The sequence below is a fragment of the Pezoporus flaviventris genome, unplaced genomic scaffold (assembly GCF_033815535.1).
Source record: "Pezoporus flaviventris isolate CSIRO_AGI_PZ_B2104156 unplaced genomic scaffold, CSIRO_AGI_Pfla_v1 ptg000005l, whole genome shotgun sequence".
NCBI lineage: Eukaryota > Metazoa > Chordata > Aves > Psittaciformes > Psittacidae > Pezoporus > Pezoporus flaviventris.
In genome coordinates this window covers 4563923-4580583 of record NW_026892553.1, presented here as the reverse complement: position 1 = coordinate 4580583, position 16661 = coordinate 4563923, and the positions used below count along the sequence as shown (strand labels likewise).

The 16661-nt window shown below is 42.4% G+C and overlaps 1 protein-coding gene across 4 annotated transcripts in view; it reads left to right on the top strand.

The window, feature by feature from the left end:
* Positions 1 to 8593, top strand: part of DCX (doublecortin) — a 112716-nt gene extending 104123 nt beyond the window's left edge. For 2 of the 4 annotated variants that reach the window (XM_061445736.1, XM_061445738.1), the window contains 2 exons: positions 5376 to 5473; positions 7634 to 8593. In XM_061445736.1, coding sequence (XP_061301720.1) covers positions 5376 to 5473; positions 7634 to 7690 — 155 coding nt within the window. In that variant the 3' untranslated portion in view covers positions 7691 to 8593. The remainder of the gene's footprint in view (positions 1 to 5375; positions 5474 to 7633) is intronic. The other 2 variants (XM_061445737.1, XM_061445739.1) reach the window with 1 other exon arrangement.
* The last annotated feature ends 8068 nt before the right edge of the window (positions 8594 to 16661 follow it).

Genomic DNA, 16661 nt, shown 5'->3' with positions numbered 1-16661 from the left:
TGAATGAAACATTAAATGAATGAATGAACATTAAATGGACGGATGAAGAATGAAGAAGTGTCTTGCTATAAGCAGGTGGTAACAGACCACAGTCCTGATATTCCCAAGGGGAATCCTTTTTTCCTTCTCTCATTAACCCCAACCTATATATATACTTCCTCAGCAACACCAGTGCATATCCAGTGTTTTGATCCAGCTACTCCTCCAGACACTGTGTTGATCATTCCATCATGGGGCTGTTTTCGCCTCTTGGTTCATTTTGTCTGGAAGGCCCTGGCTTTGTCAGCAGTTTGCACTGGGCTTCCAATATATCCTTTAGTTTCCCACCTTTCTGGTGCTGGAGCTGGGATGCAGTCTTTCATCTATATCCTCCACCTAACTCCCCCAGTATGTTGCTTCCAGGAAGGTGTCATTAGCAGAACACAGCAGGGTTTTACTTCTCCCTCTACAAGAATATATCCAAGTGCCTTTCTCTTGTCTGTCTCCCAAACGCTGGCTAGTAGAGCTCAACCAGTTTCTCATATATGAGGTGTGAATTGAGACTGGAAGGGATCGGTGTCTCTGGTGTTAGTTGAGCCTGCTTGGGTTGCTGTGGTTTTGTATGGACTGAACATGCTAAGAAAGACATAGGCAAAAGAGAACATACAAAAGAAATTTCCTAAGGTTCAGAAACTACTTTGGGAGGAAAGGTTGAAGAAAATGGACTGATCCAGTTTAGGAAAAAAGGAAGCTTGAGAAGGGACAATTTAACACTCTTGAAATGCATTTGAAGTATTAAGAAGAGGATAAGGACCGATTTTCCTGTGCTCCTGTCAGGGATAGAGACAGGACATTGGTTTAATCTTTAATAAAAGATATACAGATCAAATATTAGGAACACCTTTCAATTACAAGCGTCTTAAACACTACAGCAGATCTCCTAGGGAGCCTGTGAATCCCTGACAAACCTGGGGCTTTTAAAATACAAGCTCTCTACCGGGGATGACCCAAATATATTAATCGCCAATTTAGAGCAGAGAGTTGGAGTTTCAAAGCTTCTATGGTTATCTCTACCTCTATTTTAATTTCTGTGAAAGTCAGCTTTGCTAAATGACATAGCTTAGAGCAATAAAACCCAGACTAAACTACACCTGCAGTATACCATCCTATTCCTTCTCCTACCAGCCCTGATTTGGCTCAGCCCATGAGCAGGGCTCTGAGACACTGCTGCAGGACTTCAATTTCTCCATTCTCTAATGGATGGGTTTGGGTAGAGGGACAAAAGCATATTCACAAGGCAGCAGCAATTAGCAAACAGATACAGAACGTCAGTCTGTCCTGACTGCAGATCTGGCTCCCCAGGGTCATTATATATGAATGTGTTAAAAAGGCAGCAGATGTCTTTTGCATTGCACACGAGATAGAGCAGCTTGTTATCCCACTTGTGCTTACTTATGTTCTGCTAGCTGACAACCCACAGTGTGCATCCAGTGGAGAGATCATCCTCACAAAACGTGATGAGAAAAGGGTGCCAGCACTGCAGAGCAAGTGCTTGGAAGTTAGGAGGTGCCTGAGCAAAGGATGCCTGTGCAATCTGAATTCTTCCACTCCTGAATGAACACTACAACGGAGTCTTTATTTTTCCCTCAGGCTTCTCTGTCCTGGGGGCCAGGATGCCTTGTGCTCACTAAATGAGCTGCTATTTCTACATCTGCTTTATGCTGTCCTTGTTCTGGTTGTTGCCTGTCTTTATTTTCTTAGTGACACTTCAAACCCTGCCCTGGAGACAAAACCATCCATGTATTTCATGGTTCTTTCTCTCATTCTTGTGACACATGAGCATGTACTCCTCAAAGTAGGAACTCACCTGCAGAACCCTGGGAACCCCAATGGAGCAGGGAATATTAACCTTATGTTACAAACTGATAGAAAAGGAGGTATCTCCACACATTTTGTGCACTCACCGTGATACTTGGCCCTGCATTTACCACTTCTGTTCATGGACAGAAATGTGAGCTCAATCTCACGTATAGGTCTTGGTGCTTGTCATTGTTGGCTATTCAGGCCCAGAGTCCCAGTGATCCAAGCAAACCTGAGCATCACTCAAGGAATAATTGCACATGAGAAGTTTGGCTAAAATATCTGCGGGAGAAGCAGAGAATTCCATTTCCCTGGATCTCTCAGGATCTCAGACATGACATAATGCTATATTCTCTGTCCTCCCTCTCATGTGCAGGGCAAACCCGATTTATCTCCTAACTACAGATTGTCTTGTGCACCGAAGGAGGTAAGGAAAAAAGGAAGTGCGCATGTTCATGCAATTAAGGAATGTGTCATAAGCACAAAGGGGCTTTAAAGTAAATTGGGGTTGCAAAACAAATACAACGACATAAATAAGACTCAATACACCAACAATAATGTGGTGAAAAACCCCAAATGAATTCAAGTGAAAGCTGGTTATACAGAATGGTTTCCAATAGCCAAGCTCATGTGAGATCCTGAGGTACCCAAAGTCATGAGTTACACACCACCCAGGATCTGCCCTTTGCCTCTGGCTCTTTTCTGGCATTTGAGTTCAGAAGAAATGTGTGCAAAGTTTGGTTATGAACAGTATTCTTCATTAGCAGACAGAGAGAAAATGAAACTGGGCTTCTTAATCGGTGTTCCTGCTGCAAGACTCTTAGTGAGTGTTTGTAATGATACACATCCTTCTTACTGGGTTTCTGGTTTGAATGTCACATCTGCTTCTTCATTGGTGCTCATAAAATATTAACATCCCTGCTGTAGCACTTAAAAGTCTCATTGTATTAGGGAGTTTCTGTCCTCCCCTGCAGCAACTACATCTATTTACTGCACACTGACTGTTAGCTGTTCTTCCAGTCTTCCTGCTTGTGGAAGAGAAACTTGGGTTCTTTGTAGAGTTGCTAAGTGGCATGCTTCGTCTTAAGAAGGACTGCTTCCTGCTTCAGGATCAGTGGCAACTGGAAATAAATAAAGGAAGAGGCATTTTAGCAACCAGAGGTGGATTCTGGCTAACACAGGTTCCGTTAATGCTGCTGTACCCCGCATTTTCTTGACTAGAAACCCCAGAGTCATTGGTGGAAAAAAAAAAACATGAAAGAGATGCAAGTTCTTTTCTCTGAATTGCCTTCATTGTATGGCATGTAATGTGTGAACTCTGCTCCTTCTGCCACCAACCTGGAGGGCAGCTCACTTTGTAGGACTGGAGCAAAGTGAAGAGTGGCACATCACCACACAGGGACCAGTGTGTAACAGTTTCTGGGTCTCTCTAACTAGTTTTCCCCCCACCAATAAAGAATGATCTGAGTGGAATGGGGAGCTGAAGGGTCACTCTGTTCCCCAATTATCTATAAATCATTATTTCTACCACCTTTTAAGAAACACCTATTTCCTCAGTGAGGAGCATTTGTCATGGGAAAAGAGCTACATGTGATGAGTAGCCTCCTCTTCCCAATAGTGCCTTCTGCACAGAAATGATGGATGTGAAGGCAGAGGGCCCACACCACCATGAATCTGTTGAGCCTGAGCTTCTATAATATGCCTGCAGATCCTCCTTTGTCCTGTGGCTTAGAGCACATTTCTTTACACTTTGAATTCACATGTATGAGCACTACATTTAGGCCAGTGATACTGTGAACTTTAACTATGCCCTCTTTCTCAGAAGAAGGTAACAGAAGAGGAATGAGGCTGTCTTAGGCATTAAAGCAAGAGTTATGCTGGTTTTGCTCTTAAAAATACAACACTCACAGACCTTCTTCTTACTCTATGGTCCTCTTCTTAGGTCTCCTCCAGACATGCAACTACTTGCTTAATTTTAAATATCTGATTTGCTTATTCAGCTATTATAATTGAAAGCATAAGTCCCATATGCTGAAATCATCCATACTCTTGTGCCCGTGCCTTTACAGTTAGAGCAATGGGATAGAGAGACATTGGGCATCAGAGAGCAGGACAAGCCTGGATCATCATACGCTTGTCTTTTTCCCTCTGTGTGAACCATCAACACAATTCAAAATGCTTTCTTTAAAAGGGGTAGGGATTTGTGGAGTTATCTGGAGTGCTGGCAACACTACTGCCATTTATGGAAACGACAGTCAAAATATTTGGGGTTTAGTTTTGTGGTTTGTGCTGTATATGTTAACATCTGGAGTAGGTTTGGGAAATGTCGCTTTCAGTAGACTTGATTGGAATATGTAGTTTAACGCTCATAAGGCCTTCAGCTTGCTGCTGCTTGGATTGCAAACCAAAAGGCTAAAAAAGACAATATACTTGGACAGAGCCAGCATGAGTTTGAACTTCCTTCCTTTAAGTAATGCTGCTTGTGCTGGTGGCGCTGTGTGTTTACAACCCCTGATAACAAGGGGGTCTGTATCCTGGAGTTGATACACAACCTATGAATGACCAAGTTCACTATGTGTAAGTACGCCCTTATGAAATCCATATCGTGACATCTGGCAGTGAGCAAAGACATCAGCTCACTCCAAAGAACATCAGCGGTAGGAAAAACTTTATTTATACTTACTCCATTTTGTTTCCCCTCTTTTTTTCTGCATTATATACTATTTACTTTTTAGTCCAAACAACTCTTCCAAAAGCCATTTGGTTTAAATAAATCATATATATTTTTTTTTTAATGGAGAGTAACTGTGCTTTTTTCAAAGCAACGCGAACAAACAAAGCAACCCAAAAGGGCAGATTTTGATCTCTGCAAGAGGCTCGTTGCTTGATGCGATTCTCCTGTTCCTCCCCTGATGGACCATATTCACCTGTGGGGTGCAGGTAGTGGAGGAACACCAGAGCTAGCTCTGGTCTCTCCCCAAAGAGGTGAACAGGGACATGTCACTCTGTGCTTACACCTTCAGAAGGGCTCTTTTGGTCATTTAATCCCAGCCACAGCTAACTGCATCCAGGGCATTCCAGGCAGCTGTTTGTCTAATTTGTAATGTGTATATTTGACATCTAATATTTCTTGTATAGGATCCAGGATATCTGCAGCCTCTGGTTTCCACTCATGCCTTTAAATGCCATGTGGTTTCAATTGCGTTGCACAGTTTGAGAACACAGAACTTGTCTTTCTGTTTTTGTGATGATGTGTGTCTTGGATCAATTTGGTGAATAGTTGTAGTGTAAAATATCACTCCATCAATATATTTTGTATTTCACTGTATTTTAGAGTCTATTATCCTGAACAACTGAATGCCTTAAAATGGGTGAATAGCCATGGTGTTTGCTTGGGGTTTTTTTCCTCCTGCCTAACATGAATAAACTATAGCATTTCTGTGTTAAATGTCTGGATACCTTCCATCTCCCCAAAGGAGAAAGAAGATCTTCCTCTTGCTTGTCTGATTGCCAGCTTCTGTCTTGTTTTCTGACAGCAAATGGGACCTCAAGCAGTCAGCTGTCTACACCCAAATCAAAGCAGTCCCCAATCTCCACACCAACCAGCCCAGGGAGCCTCCGTAAGCACAAGGTATTACGTTTCTTATACCTTACTACATCTGTTTCTTCTTTAGTCTACTCAGTATGACGTTTAAGTCAGGGCCATATTCTCTGGAAGCACAACTTCTTATGTTGGGACAGTGGAGAATTTGACCTGTTATCTAAAAGGGTTGTCACTGTGGGCTTTAGCAAGATGGGGAACACCAAATAATTGGCCTGTTTCTTCCCCTGGAGTTACTAATGTGTGTTGGAGATCATCCATATGGATTGGAAGAGATTACTTAACCCTGAGCTTGTATCACTATTTTAGAAAGTTCACAAGTTATTAATGGATATGATCTTCATACAAACCCTCCTCTCTTGAAATGCCTTAAGGGTTGGCAAATCTGGTCCATTAAGCAGCAGAAGAAATGCAAATGTTCCTGCAGCTCCGAGACATCACTTTAATGATGCTTCTCAAGGATTTTTGTTTTAATTATTTAAGGCCATGCTCTGTTTTACAGGAAACGAGTGATTTTTACAGCTGGGGTAGTAATTGTGTTCTGGTGCAGTAAGTGTTTTTCCTGGTTACAAACAGGGTATCTACCAGGTAGCACCACAGCCTAGCAGAGATCAGTAAACCTGTGCTGCCTCATAGATAATTCAGATCACAGAGAAGTCAGTGGGAGGAATACCTGAAAGTCCAGTGGATTACACCTCTAACATGTAAGGTTTTGGATTGAGACCTTTGGACATGGAGTTGAATGGTACTGGGGGAGCCTGAGGTGGACTTTTGGCTTCTGACAAATCAGATCTTTAAATTATCCCCAACATGTGGAAAAGCTGTAGTAGTTACTCAGCTGTAGTTACTTGGCTTTATTTGACTATCTTTAACAAAATACCTGAGTCTAAACAAACTCTGTGTTTTCCTCAGGACTTCACTCTGATCTCCGCTGCTCAGGCCAAGTCTGAGGAAATGCACCAGTTTTAACACAAGTTGATTATTAATTTATAATTGAGAACAGAATCTGACCCATAGTCTGAATTTCAACAGTAGTTCAGCAAAAGTAACACTGTTAAAGCACCCTTTGCTTCTGCCTATTTCAAGAACCTAAAGCAATTTCCAAACACTATCACATTTAGGACTTTGGAGATGAGGATCTGCTTCCTGGAAAAGACAAGTAAAACTCACCTTCTTTAATGCTTTATGTTATGTTTTCAGCTGGCTGATTTATGACCTTTCCAGTGAAGCCCCCAGAACATTTGTAATAGATGGTGACTGCTGAGGGCAAAGCTAATCCATCTATGAGTTTCTCCACTAACTTAAGCCAAGCAGCAAACATGAATGTAGCATTTTAGGTTACCACAGTATTCAAGCATCATTGTCTTTCTCCCAGAAGCAATTTCCTGCTTTATGATGAAATCATTTTTCCTTTTTCCCCTAAAGCTCAAATGATAAATTCTTAGGTTGAGTTCACCTCAGAGTCCTATTTTACCTCTTCTTATATCAAGACTGTTGGGAATGTCCTTTCTGTGTATTTGGGCTTTCCTTCATTTTGCTCATATTTTACCTGTGTGTGGGTCAGAGCTCAAAAAGGTCCAAGGAGAGCTTTAGCCATTGAGCTGGCTGTTTACCTAGTTCCATCCAGAACTTGGAGGAAGTGGAATAAGATGGTTACCTCAGAAAGGAACCTGGAAAAGCTTTACATACAGCATTTGATCCAAATCATAAATTTGGGATTATTTTATTAACCCATCAAAATGATCATAAATGATCATAAGTGACTTAAAATAAAAACTAAATTGTGGAATGTGTGATTTTCCTAGACGTTTGTCCTAAGAGTAGCTGTCAAATCAAGGTAAGACACTTTATTCTGGACTTAGGTTCAGCTGTTCATGAAGGGTCCTGCTCTTTCATGCATGTACTATCACGGACACATTGATCCATAAGTGACCAAAAAAATACTCCCAAATTTGTCACTGAACAGTCTTCTTTCTTCTGGTACCAAGATCCTCTTGCTCTACTGTGCAAGTCCTCCCTTGGTTTTGGTCTTGAGCTACCTGGAAAACTGGTCAGCCCACCCAGTAACCAGTGCATGAGTCTTCCACCCTGTCCCTATGAACTGCACAACTGGACCATTTGACTGCTTCCTTATGCACGACCAAAGGTGGAACCTGATGGTGTGAGTTAACATTTTCTTCTTTCTTCCTACAGGACTTGTATCTGCCTCTGTCTTTGGATGACTCTGATTCCCTTGGAGATTCCATGTAAAGCAACATGAAGCTAAATGTCCATATTGCAAGCTATGTTTAAGATACAGTAGAGTACTTCTGCCAAAATAAGCAGATAGGTGACTGGTGCTTTCAAATCAAAGGACACACAGTTATATGTCATTTGTTTTCTGTGATTTATCCTCTGTGCCACAACTCAACACCTGCCAGTCTATAGAGATAGAGGGATACCATTCTTCTAAGATACAGGGGTGCAAAATGGACATTGCAAGAAATTTGGGGCCAATATGCCAATGATCCTGTGCATTTCCCATTTGCTTCTATTATTCCTTCTTCTGCTGCAACTGTGTGATTTTCCTAGTGGTAGTAAAGTAGCTCCCCCTGGAATTGTGCAAATGGATCGCTTGCTGATGAATTTGCAAGCTCAAGTAGAGCACATAATGTCCTCCACCTCTCCAAACTACCCATATTTGCCAACCAACCTGCTCCTCATTTGCAGCCCTTATTTTAGCACCTGCATACTAACTAGTCTTGTTTTTGTTGTTGGAGAGCAGGAAGGGAAATGACTTGCCAGTTTGATGCTTGAGATGCCAGCAGAAGCTTGGATGAGATTAGGAATGATTGTGCAAGATGCTAAGGAAGGTCGTTACAATAGTGATTGGAATATTGGGATTTTATTTATGATTAAGGAAAAAGAAAGGAAGTCATCTGAGTCACATGAAGTGGAACATCCTTCATGGGATCCAAAGGTACTGCTAGCTGGTAACAATTTGTTATATTTGTTATACCTACCCTATGGTATCTCTCTATCTCTGTATCAGTAATGCCTTGTGAACAGCCAACACTGAAAACACTGTGAACATTTGTTTTCAGGTTTGACACCCTACAGGTCACTTTTTATAGCAAAAAAAAAAAAAATCAATACACTTTTTATACAGGAAAATCTTGTAGCTGTGTTTTGGGAGTAAGGATTCGAGTTCCTTCTTTTGTATAGAAACTGGTGATTTTCTTTTGGTTAAAAAACACGTGCAGAAAAATGTACAAAAAAACCAACCAACAACTGCAGCACAGTAATGCCAACAACTCAGCGTAGAAATCTTGCAATCACTGCCAGAACAGACACATGGGGGGGAGGGAAGGGGAAGGTCAATTCAAAATATTGAATGTTTTGATAGTTTTTGTAATGTTTAGGGCTATGTATTTGGGTTTTTACACTTCAGTATTCCTGACTATGGCCACATTCGCTACTTCTATAACAAATGGGATTTTGTGGGCTTCAAACCCCATATTTTAAGAAACTCTTCTATCTGACAAAAACCAAACTTACAGTATTTAGAGAAACCTTTTGCTTTTATTAATCAGCAATGACTTCTACAGAATGCAAAGTTCATGTATTCATGCAGGGCTGGTGGTTTTTACTATGCCGAAGCTTTGTCCTAGGCTAACTGGCATTGCCTCCTTTCCTCATGGGATAAGCTTTTGATGAAACTTTACCTAAATGAAATCTGTGCAATCAAATCTTTCTTTGTTGCTCTATTTGCCTGGGTTTTTTTTTATATTGCAACATATACACCTATTCCCTATTGTCTTGCAACCCCTTGTGATTAGAATGGATTATAATGTTGTGATATTTGATGCTACATGAATGCTGGGTTGTTCCCAAAGCCACTCCACATTTTGTTTGCTTGCATTGCTGGTATGGAACAATCTGTGCAGGCTGCATCTTTAAAGGTTCGTGTGATGATACATTTAAAGCAATTAAAAAAACCAGATTTATCTGAGAGAGGCCAGGACTGGGAATAATCAAGGGGTCAGAGTTATCATGCACCAAATTTGCACCCAGTAGTCCTAGTGCATGATCATTTACACCCAGAGTTTTGCACAAGAAATCATTTGTTCCCACAAATAACTTCATTGAATTGAATAACTGACTATGCGACTGCTAAAGGATCGTCTCACCTATTGTACATAGAATCCTGGGTTTGGTTCAAAAGCTAAGGGCTCGTGTTGAAGGTCTGTGGGAAAGAGGGTGGTAGTGTGAACAAAGCATAGGTGCAGTAGTCAGGACACCTTCATTCAGCCCTTGGCGTTGCTAAATGTAGTGTCTGAACGGGAGCAGGTCTCTTAGTAACCCTGTGCCTCAATCTGTCTGTCTGTCCCTACAGGGACAACACTGTTCTACCTCACTGGGGTTTGTGAGGCCAAATGTTGGTCAACATTTGTGAAGTGCTTTCAGATCCTCTACCAGAAGGTGCTGAAGTATTCTGGGTGCAGATTTGATTATGGGTGCTATTTTTTGGCCATTTAATCCTGTGGATGCTACTGTAGACACTGGTTATGAGAAAATATGACCTTTTAAGCATAAGGATGTCAAAGGCCATAGTTATGCTAACAGTATTATTCATCAGAGCTTTTGTCTTAGTAAAGGCTTTAGCAGGATGGATAACTTGACACGCTTTTACTCTCTCCTCTGTTGGTGGAAACCCCAAGAGTCCCTCCCCAAGCCCCTGCCTTTCCAAGGACCCTGACTAGCAGTCATGACCCTGCCTGTCAGAGATGATGGACTTGGACTCCAGTCAAAGGTGGTGTCACTCGAACGACACAGGCCATTCCTGTCATTGCCAGGGTGAGCATGTCCTGCCACCTTTCCTCCGAGTCTCTGCTAAACCAAGAGACCAGCCATGAAATCACATCTAGGTTCTCTTGCTAATTCAGTATGGGACACTGACCACAGATCCACCAGGAAAACCTAAATCCTTGATATCCATAAGCAGACTGAACTGCTAGAACTGATGGTGGTAGAAAAGGAGTGAGATGTGTTTTCATCCAGTATCCATGAGTTCAGTTTGTATAAGATGCCGCAGGATCCCAAGGGTTGCGTGAACCTTGGATGGATGGTTGTTGAGGTAGCTGTTGAGAAGTGGCTCCTTTCCTTCCTGTCACAGTAGTGTTTGGTTATTTGAGGATGCTCTTCCTGGTGGAGCGTGCTGAGGAATCACTGAGGCCTTCTTCCTGAGCTGCACCTAGTGACACACCTAAAACCTGATCCTGCCAGAGCTCCCTTGGGAGTGGAGTTCTGTTTGCATGGGGATCATCCTGAGGTCGGGCTGAGCCCAACAGTTCCTTCAGGGAATGAGGGGACCTTGAAAAGGCCTAGAAGAAGAAAATAATTGTTCAGTGGGAAAAATAGCCATTCAAACCAGTAGAAGCCGCAAAGAAAACAGGGTATGAGGTCAAACTCCCAGGTTTCAAAAAGCAATTTTCTAGGTAGAAATGCCAGGGCAGTAGGAGAAGTCAGTGAGCACTTCAGCTGTAACGTATAGTTAAGTCTGTATTAATGCCAATATTGCATGAGTTCTTGTACAGAAATGCATGTGGAATGTTACCTACATTCAAAACTAGTTACCTTTGGCTTTGTAGGATCCCTAACATAGGTTCGAATACAAAGAGAAACAATGCACAGGCATTGTACCTTAGTCATTTAAATGTAAGGACAGCCCTGATTCAGGAAAGAGCTTAAAGACATGCTTAAATCTTAGCACATACTTTACTCCTGCTGAGTTTTCACAAGATACAAGCTTGGGTTTGGTCAGAAAGCTTTCCTGAACTGGAATGAATTAGTAATTACTTTCAATATACTGTAGTAATTCCAGACCCTATGAGATCCTGGGGCAGATGACAGTAATTCCACTGTATACTCCAGAGTTTACCTTTTATGGTTTTTTTTCTACAAGCACATAAAACTCCACAGGATATGAGGATTTGCAATATTAATTCTGCTATAAAAACCCTGTCTAATTTGCCTCATGAGGCTGCCTTTAGTGTTTTCAGAGACTAATTGAATCACTAAGAGTAGCTTGTTTTAAAACAATGCAGTATTTAAAAACCAATTGGAAAGGCTCTTAAAGTAGTAGGGTTTTGTTTCTTTGAAATTTGCCTTTATTCAGTATCCAGTATAACAAATGTACATAATACAGTAAAAATACCTGGCACATGATCATTAGGAAGGAATTAGAGCAATCCTACAAGCATAGACCAATGTATTTAGTATTCGTACATTCCAGTGATGGTCTTGACTGTAGAAGATCAGGGTGATACAGGATACAGGAAAATCTTCAGCCTTAGGATTTTTGTCACTTGTGAAGCATTTATAATCCTGAAGTTTCTGGGTTAAAGCCTCATCTGTTATAAGATTTGGAGCTATTTCAGTTCCACCAGCTGAAGAGCCAGCCAGGACTCTACACGTTGAAGTCATCTTGAGAGAGTTTAGTAATGGGATTTGACGTTGGTCCACTCTGCAGTGGGAGGTGGGAATAGCTTTTGTCCACCGTTGTCTGTGTTTCCTGTATCTGTGCACTGTTCACAATCTTCTCAGGAGCTAGAAACACTAATTTGGTTATTTTCATAGACAACAGAAAAAAAATCATTCTGCTTAGACAACAGCTTCCACATTTCTCTTGTATTTAGCTAAACCCACACATCTGCATGTTCAAAAAAGCACACACAGTTCAGCCATTATTTCTCTCTCATTTGCTTGGACAGTCCTTTTGAAGGGGAAAAAGGGAGGTAGGACCAAGAATTGTGGCAAACAGCATAGCTGTGTAATGCACAGGCATTTTTAACAGGAAATAATGGCATGGAAGTGTTAGTTTCTCTTTATGGATACTGATGGTATTGTCTAGGACGCCTTATGTTTGCTTTTTCATGTCTTCAAGGTCAGTGCTGGTTTTCCTGCTACTTCATAGAACCCCTTGTGAAATTGCTCTGTTAGGCCATGCTGGATCCCTGCACAGACATACTCCCTGTGTGACAGCCACCCCTTGATAGCTGCCTCCTCTCTGCAGAGTCATAGTATGGACTTTACAGTATGAGACTGTTGCAGTGAAAGCACAGGTGTATTTTGTCACTGACTTCAGTGGTACCCCACATCCGTTCAAGGCAACTGGGGAGTTGTCTTTTACTATGGTAGAGACAGAAGCATTTTTAGAGAAAGGAAGACAAAATGGCCAAGTAAAGCAAGCATAAAATGAGTCCAGGAAGTGTCTTCTCAAGCTAAGACAATCCACAGCCAGAGAAAAGCTATATAGAGGTGTGTTCACCACACACGAGGTGCTGATTGTGGCCAGGACAGAACAAAACAGCCTTTTTTTTGTGGCTTAAAGTTACTTTTCTGGTTGCTGATGGAAGCAGGCTGGAGCAGTATTTGGGGCTGTTGAGCTTCTTTGTGGAAGCAAATGGGTGGCACAAGATGAAGGTCTTTTTCTATCTATCTAAATAAAGAGTCCATGCCACAGGACTAGTGCTTCATACAAAATACCTAGAAGAGATCCAGCTTGGTGTGATGAGACCAAGAAGGTTAAGACATTAAGTGCCTTCCAACATGCTTTGGGCTTCAGAAATGAAACTATGCATTTGCCCAACAAGGTCTAGATAAAAATTACCCTTGACAAAAGGGGACAGGACAGACTTTGTTTCTTGACATATTTAGCTCATCTCACAGTTATTCAACCAGCCCTTGAAAATCACTGTCTCCAGAATCACAGGTTTCTGGGTGATGCCTCTGTCCCAGCAATATGAATCTGAGCAGCCTCTCCGTGGCATCTCAGGAAATGTGAAAGCTGAGTATTGTGTCTCACAGTGCAGTTACTGCTCCCTGACTGTGGAGTGAACTGGGCTGGGTTCTGTGCACTGGTTATCGATCCTGTTACTCACTCTTCACACTCCTCTCTTACTCCTGGCGTTAGACTTGGTGTCTCTCATTCTGGGTGCCTGCAGGTGAAAGGCTGTGGCCAGCAATGTGTATAGACCCTGCATTTTGTTTAGTTTTGTTTCCTGTGGAATAGAGCTGGTCATCTCATGTTTGTCAGAAGGTCGGGGTCAAGCTGACAAAAGCCCCACGTTTTAACAGGGAGAGGGGAGATGCCCAGAGATGGTACACGGGTGGATGGAAAGGCTTTTTTCAGCGATGCCATTGCATAGCTGCTCTGACTGAATCCCAGTCGCAGCATAGGATATGAGTACCCTGCAGAAGAAAATGCAGAGCTTTGCACTCACAAACCACTCTCCACCCCTCAGGACACTCTGTTTAGAGAAGGTTAAAAACACTGATGCCGATTTTAGGCCAATAGATGAGCTGCTTAACAAAACAGACTCAAACCTAGTGGATTCAGCAGTGGGATTTCAGAGCTATTGGTCTTTGATGTGACTTCTTACAGACCGGTTCTCCTTGTGCCATGGTGTCCCAATGCATAAAGAGCTGATCACAGTACTAGCCTTCATCTGTAAAGTGCTTTGAGATAAGCTGATAAAAAGAGCTATGGAAGAGCTTGCTTTTAAGATTTATTCATTACTTAGCAAAGTCTGTAAACCTTACAGAAGCAAACTAGGGTCCATTGTCTTTGGTGAGTCTTCTCAGGAGCTCTGGCTCTTAAAACTATGCTGTAAAGATGCTTTGTTACTTTACCAGTGGTGAAAGACACATACTCCATTTTTAGTTCCCCAAAACCCAGGGAGGAGCCAGCAACACCCCTCAGAGCAAGGCCACATCCACTTCCAGCAGCCCAGTGCTCTCGTCTGGAGATGCCACCTCTGGCCTGAATCCAGACCTCTGCTGCCCCTCTTTTTGTTACACGTAAGTGTACATAACAGGGCCATTTTGTGTTACCCTTCAGACTGTGGGCCTTGTGTTTGTAAATGATGAGTAAGTCTAATTCTTTCAGTGGCCTTCTACCAGGCAAACAGTGGGCCTGTTGTTGAAAGCTTTCTTGTTTAGGAAGTGTTCATGGCCAGATGGCTACATGGGAAAGAGCTGCCTTTCAGTTTCATTGCTTCATGCACTTAGTTGAACTAACCTATTCTGGCTCTTGCTCTGTATCTCAATGAACTGTAACTCAGGACTCTGGAGCCAGTTTAGAGTTTCCCTATGTCTGACAGTTTATCACTCAACTGAAGGAGGAGGATGCCTGAAGAGAATTAACAAATCTCTGCAGTAATTAGAGTCTGTTGGCTGAAAGAAAGACAGTTGGCATCACTAGAGAAAGATGCTGTGATGGCCAGTGTCATGGGAAACAAGGAAACAGGCTTGTTTCTAAGAGGAATGGTAGGGGGCATTTGTTAGGAGACATTTACTGACCAATGAAATGAGCTTGAACTGCACAGAATATCAAATGGAAAGAAGAGCATGAGGCAGAGCACTGGAAATGTCAGTGCCATTGATGTGTGGGGATAATAAAAGACAAAAGCCACGCAATTCCAGGGACAAACAAAAGGGGAGGCTGGGGCTAGCTGAGGATCTGCATCTGGGTTCTGGACAGAAAAGCAGCAGGGGACCCTGGCTTTGTGTGGAGATTAGCTATTGGCCCTGCAGGTATCTAAGTGGATGTAGGCTATCTGCCACAGCAGTGAGCCCTGCTCCCCATGGCAGAAATAAGGTCACTCTTGGCTTCAGGCAGGAGAACTTGGCTTGAAGATCCTCCCCTGCTCCTGTCTGACTCTCCTGCCAGCATGTGGCATCCCTCAAAGGGGGAAGGGAAGATGCAGCCCTTTGCTGAGTGACAGCACCAACCTATGGTTTGGTTTATTTTTATTCCTCTCAATCAGATCAGAAATAGGAACTCATCAGCAGCCCTGGCTTGGAAGAGACAGGTCTGGCACACAGGGGAACTGCCAGACGTGGGCAAGAGATAATGAGGGCACCTCTGAGCCTCCCATCCCTTCCCACAGGGCTCAGCAAACCCTGGAAACGCAGCAACCCACTTGCAGCAGGGTGGAAGGCCAAGACAGGCTCCTGGAGGAGGCTACCTTGATTTGCTGTGCAGCAGCTGCTGCTGATCTTGTCCATGAGCTGCTTGGCCACGTATGAGAGCTGCTGCATTCAGTAAATCTATGGGAAGTCCGTGCTCAACAAGGGGATCTGTGTTCAACACTGGTTCTCTCATGAGACTTTTGTCTAAATTGAGTTACAGCACTTGTGGATTTAATCCTAAAAGGCAAAACAGCTGCTTCATCTGAACACATTTTATTTCTCCATAAAGATTGCACCTCTTTGTTTCCATAGGTGCTCAGGCACTCAATATAACACAAGTGAAACGCAGTACACCTTATTCTCTGCTACTTTAAACAGACAGAAGCTCCTCTGAAATGAAGGGAGCTGAATCCATTTGGTCCAAGTTTGGTCTCCTATTTCAAAGATTGATTACTGTCAGTAATTCTCATGTGATGGATTACTTAAGTGCAGATTCAGTTTCCTGGCTGACAGCTGCAGACTTTGCAGAGAATAAAGCTTCTTTGACCCCAGCTATAAGGTGATCTCTTGTATGAACCTCTAACAGCAAGTTATATATAGGAGATACTTCATACAGTTTTTTAATCATCAGTGATAAAGCAGAAGTAGCTTTCTCTGTTGAAATATCTTAAAAAAATTCGAATTGAAAATTAAACAAATAACCTTAATAAATCAGGGTCTCTGTATTTTCTGGTTCTAAAGAGTGTTGGCTCTATCTCACTTTACTCTCACTTCAGTCTACCAGTAAGATATGCCCTGAGCCCAGCAGGTTTATGGAACCAGAAACAGCATTTCTATTTCTTCCTGTAGTTTTCTACTCAAGACCCAGCTAGGACCAAGCAGAGATTTACGGTTGGCTTTGTTTTTAGAGAAAAACATTACCAAATGTCTCTGAACATAAAAAGGAAGATTCAGTTCATTTTAGGTGACTCTTCTAAACTCACGACTGCTTTTGATCTTTATCCAAGCTGGTCTTTCCATCTCTATTTGCAACAGTTGTGTACAGGAAATTGAGATGTGTTTGAGTCACATTTACAGTGGGGCTGTTGCAGAGCGAAGTGATTTTCCTGGCACATGCAGTTAGAATAAAACACATTGGTAGCACTTGGTCAGGGTGCACCTGAACCAAACCCTGGTTCTGAACCCCACGTTCTGTGAAACCCACGTGCAGAGTCAGACTTGGGAAATGTCTGTAATGGACCAAATAGCCCCTGAGCTGGGGTCCAGG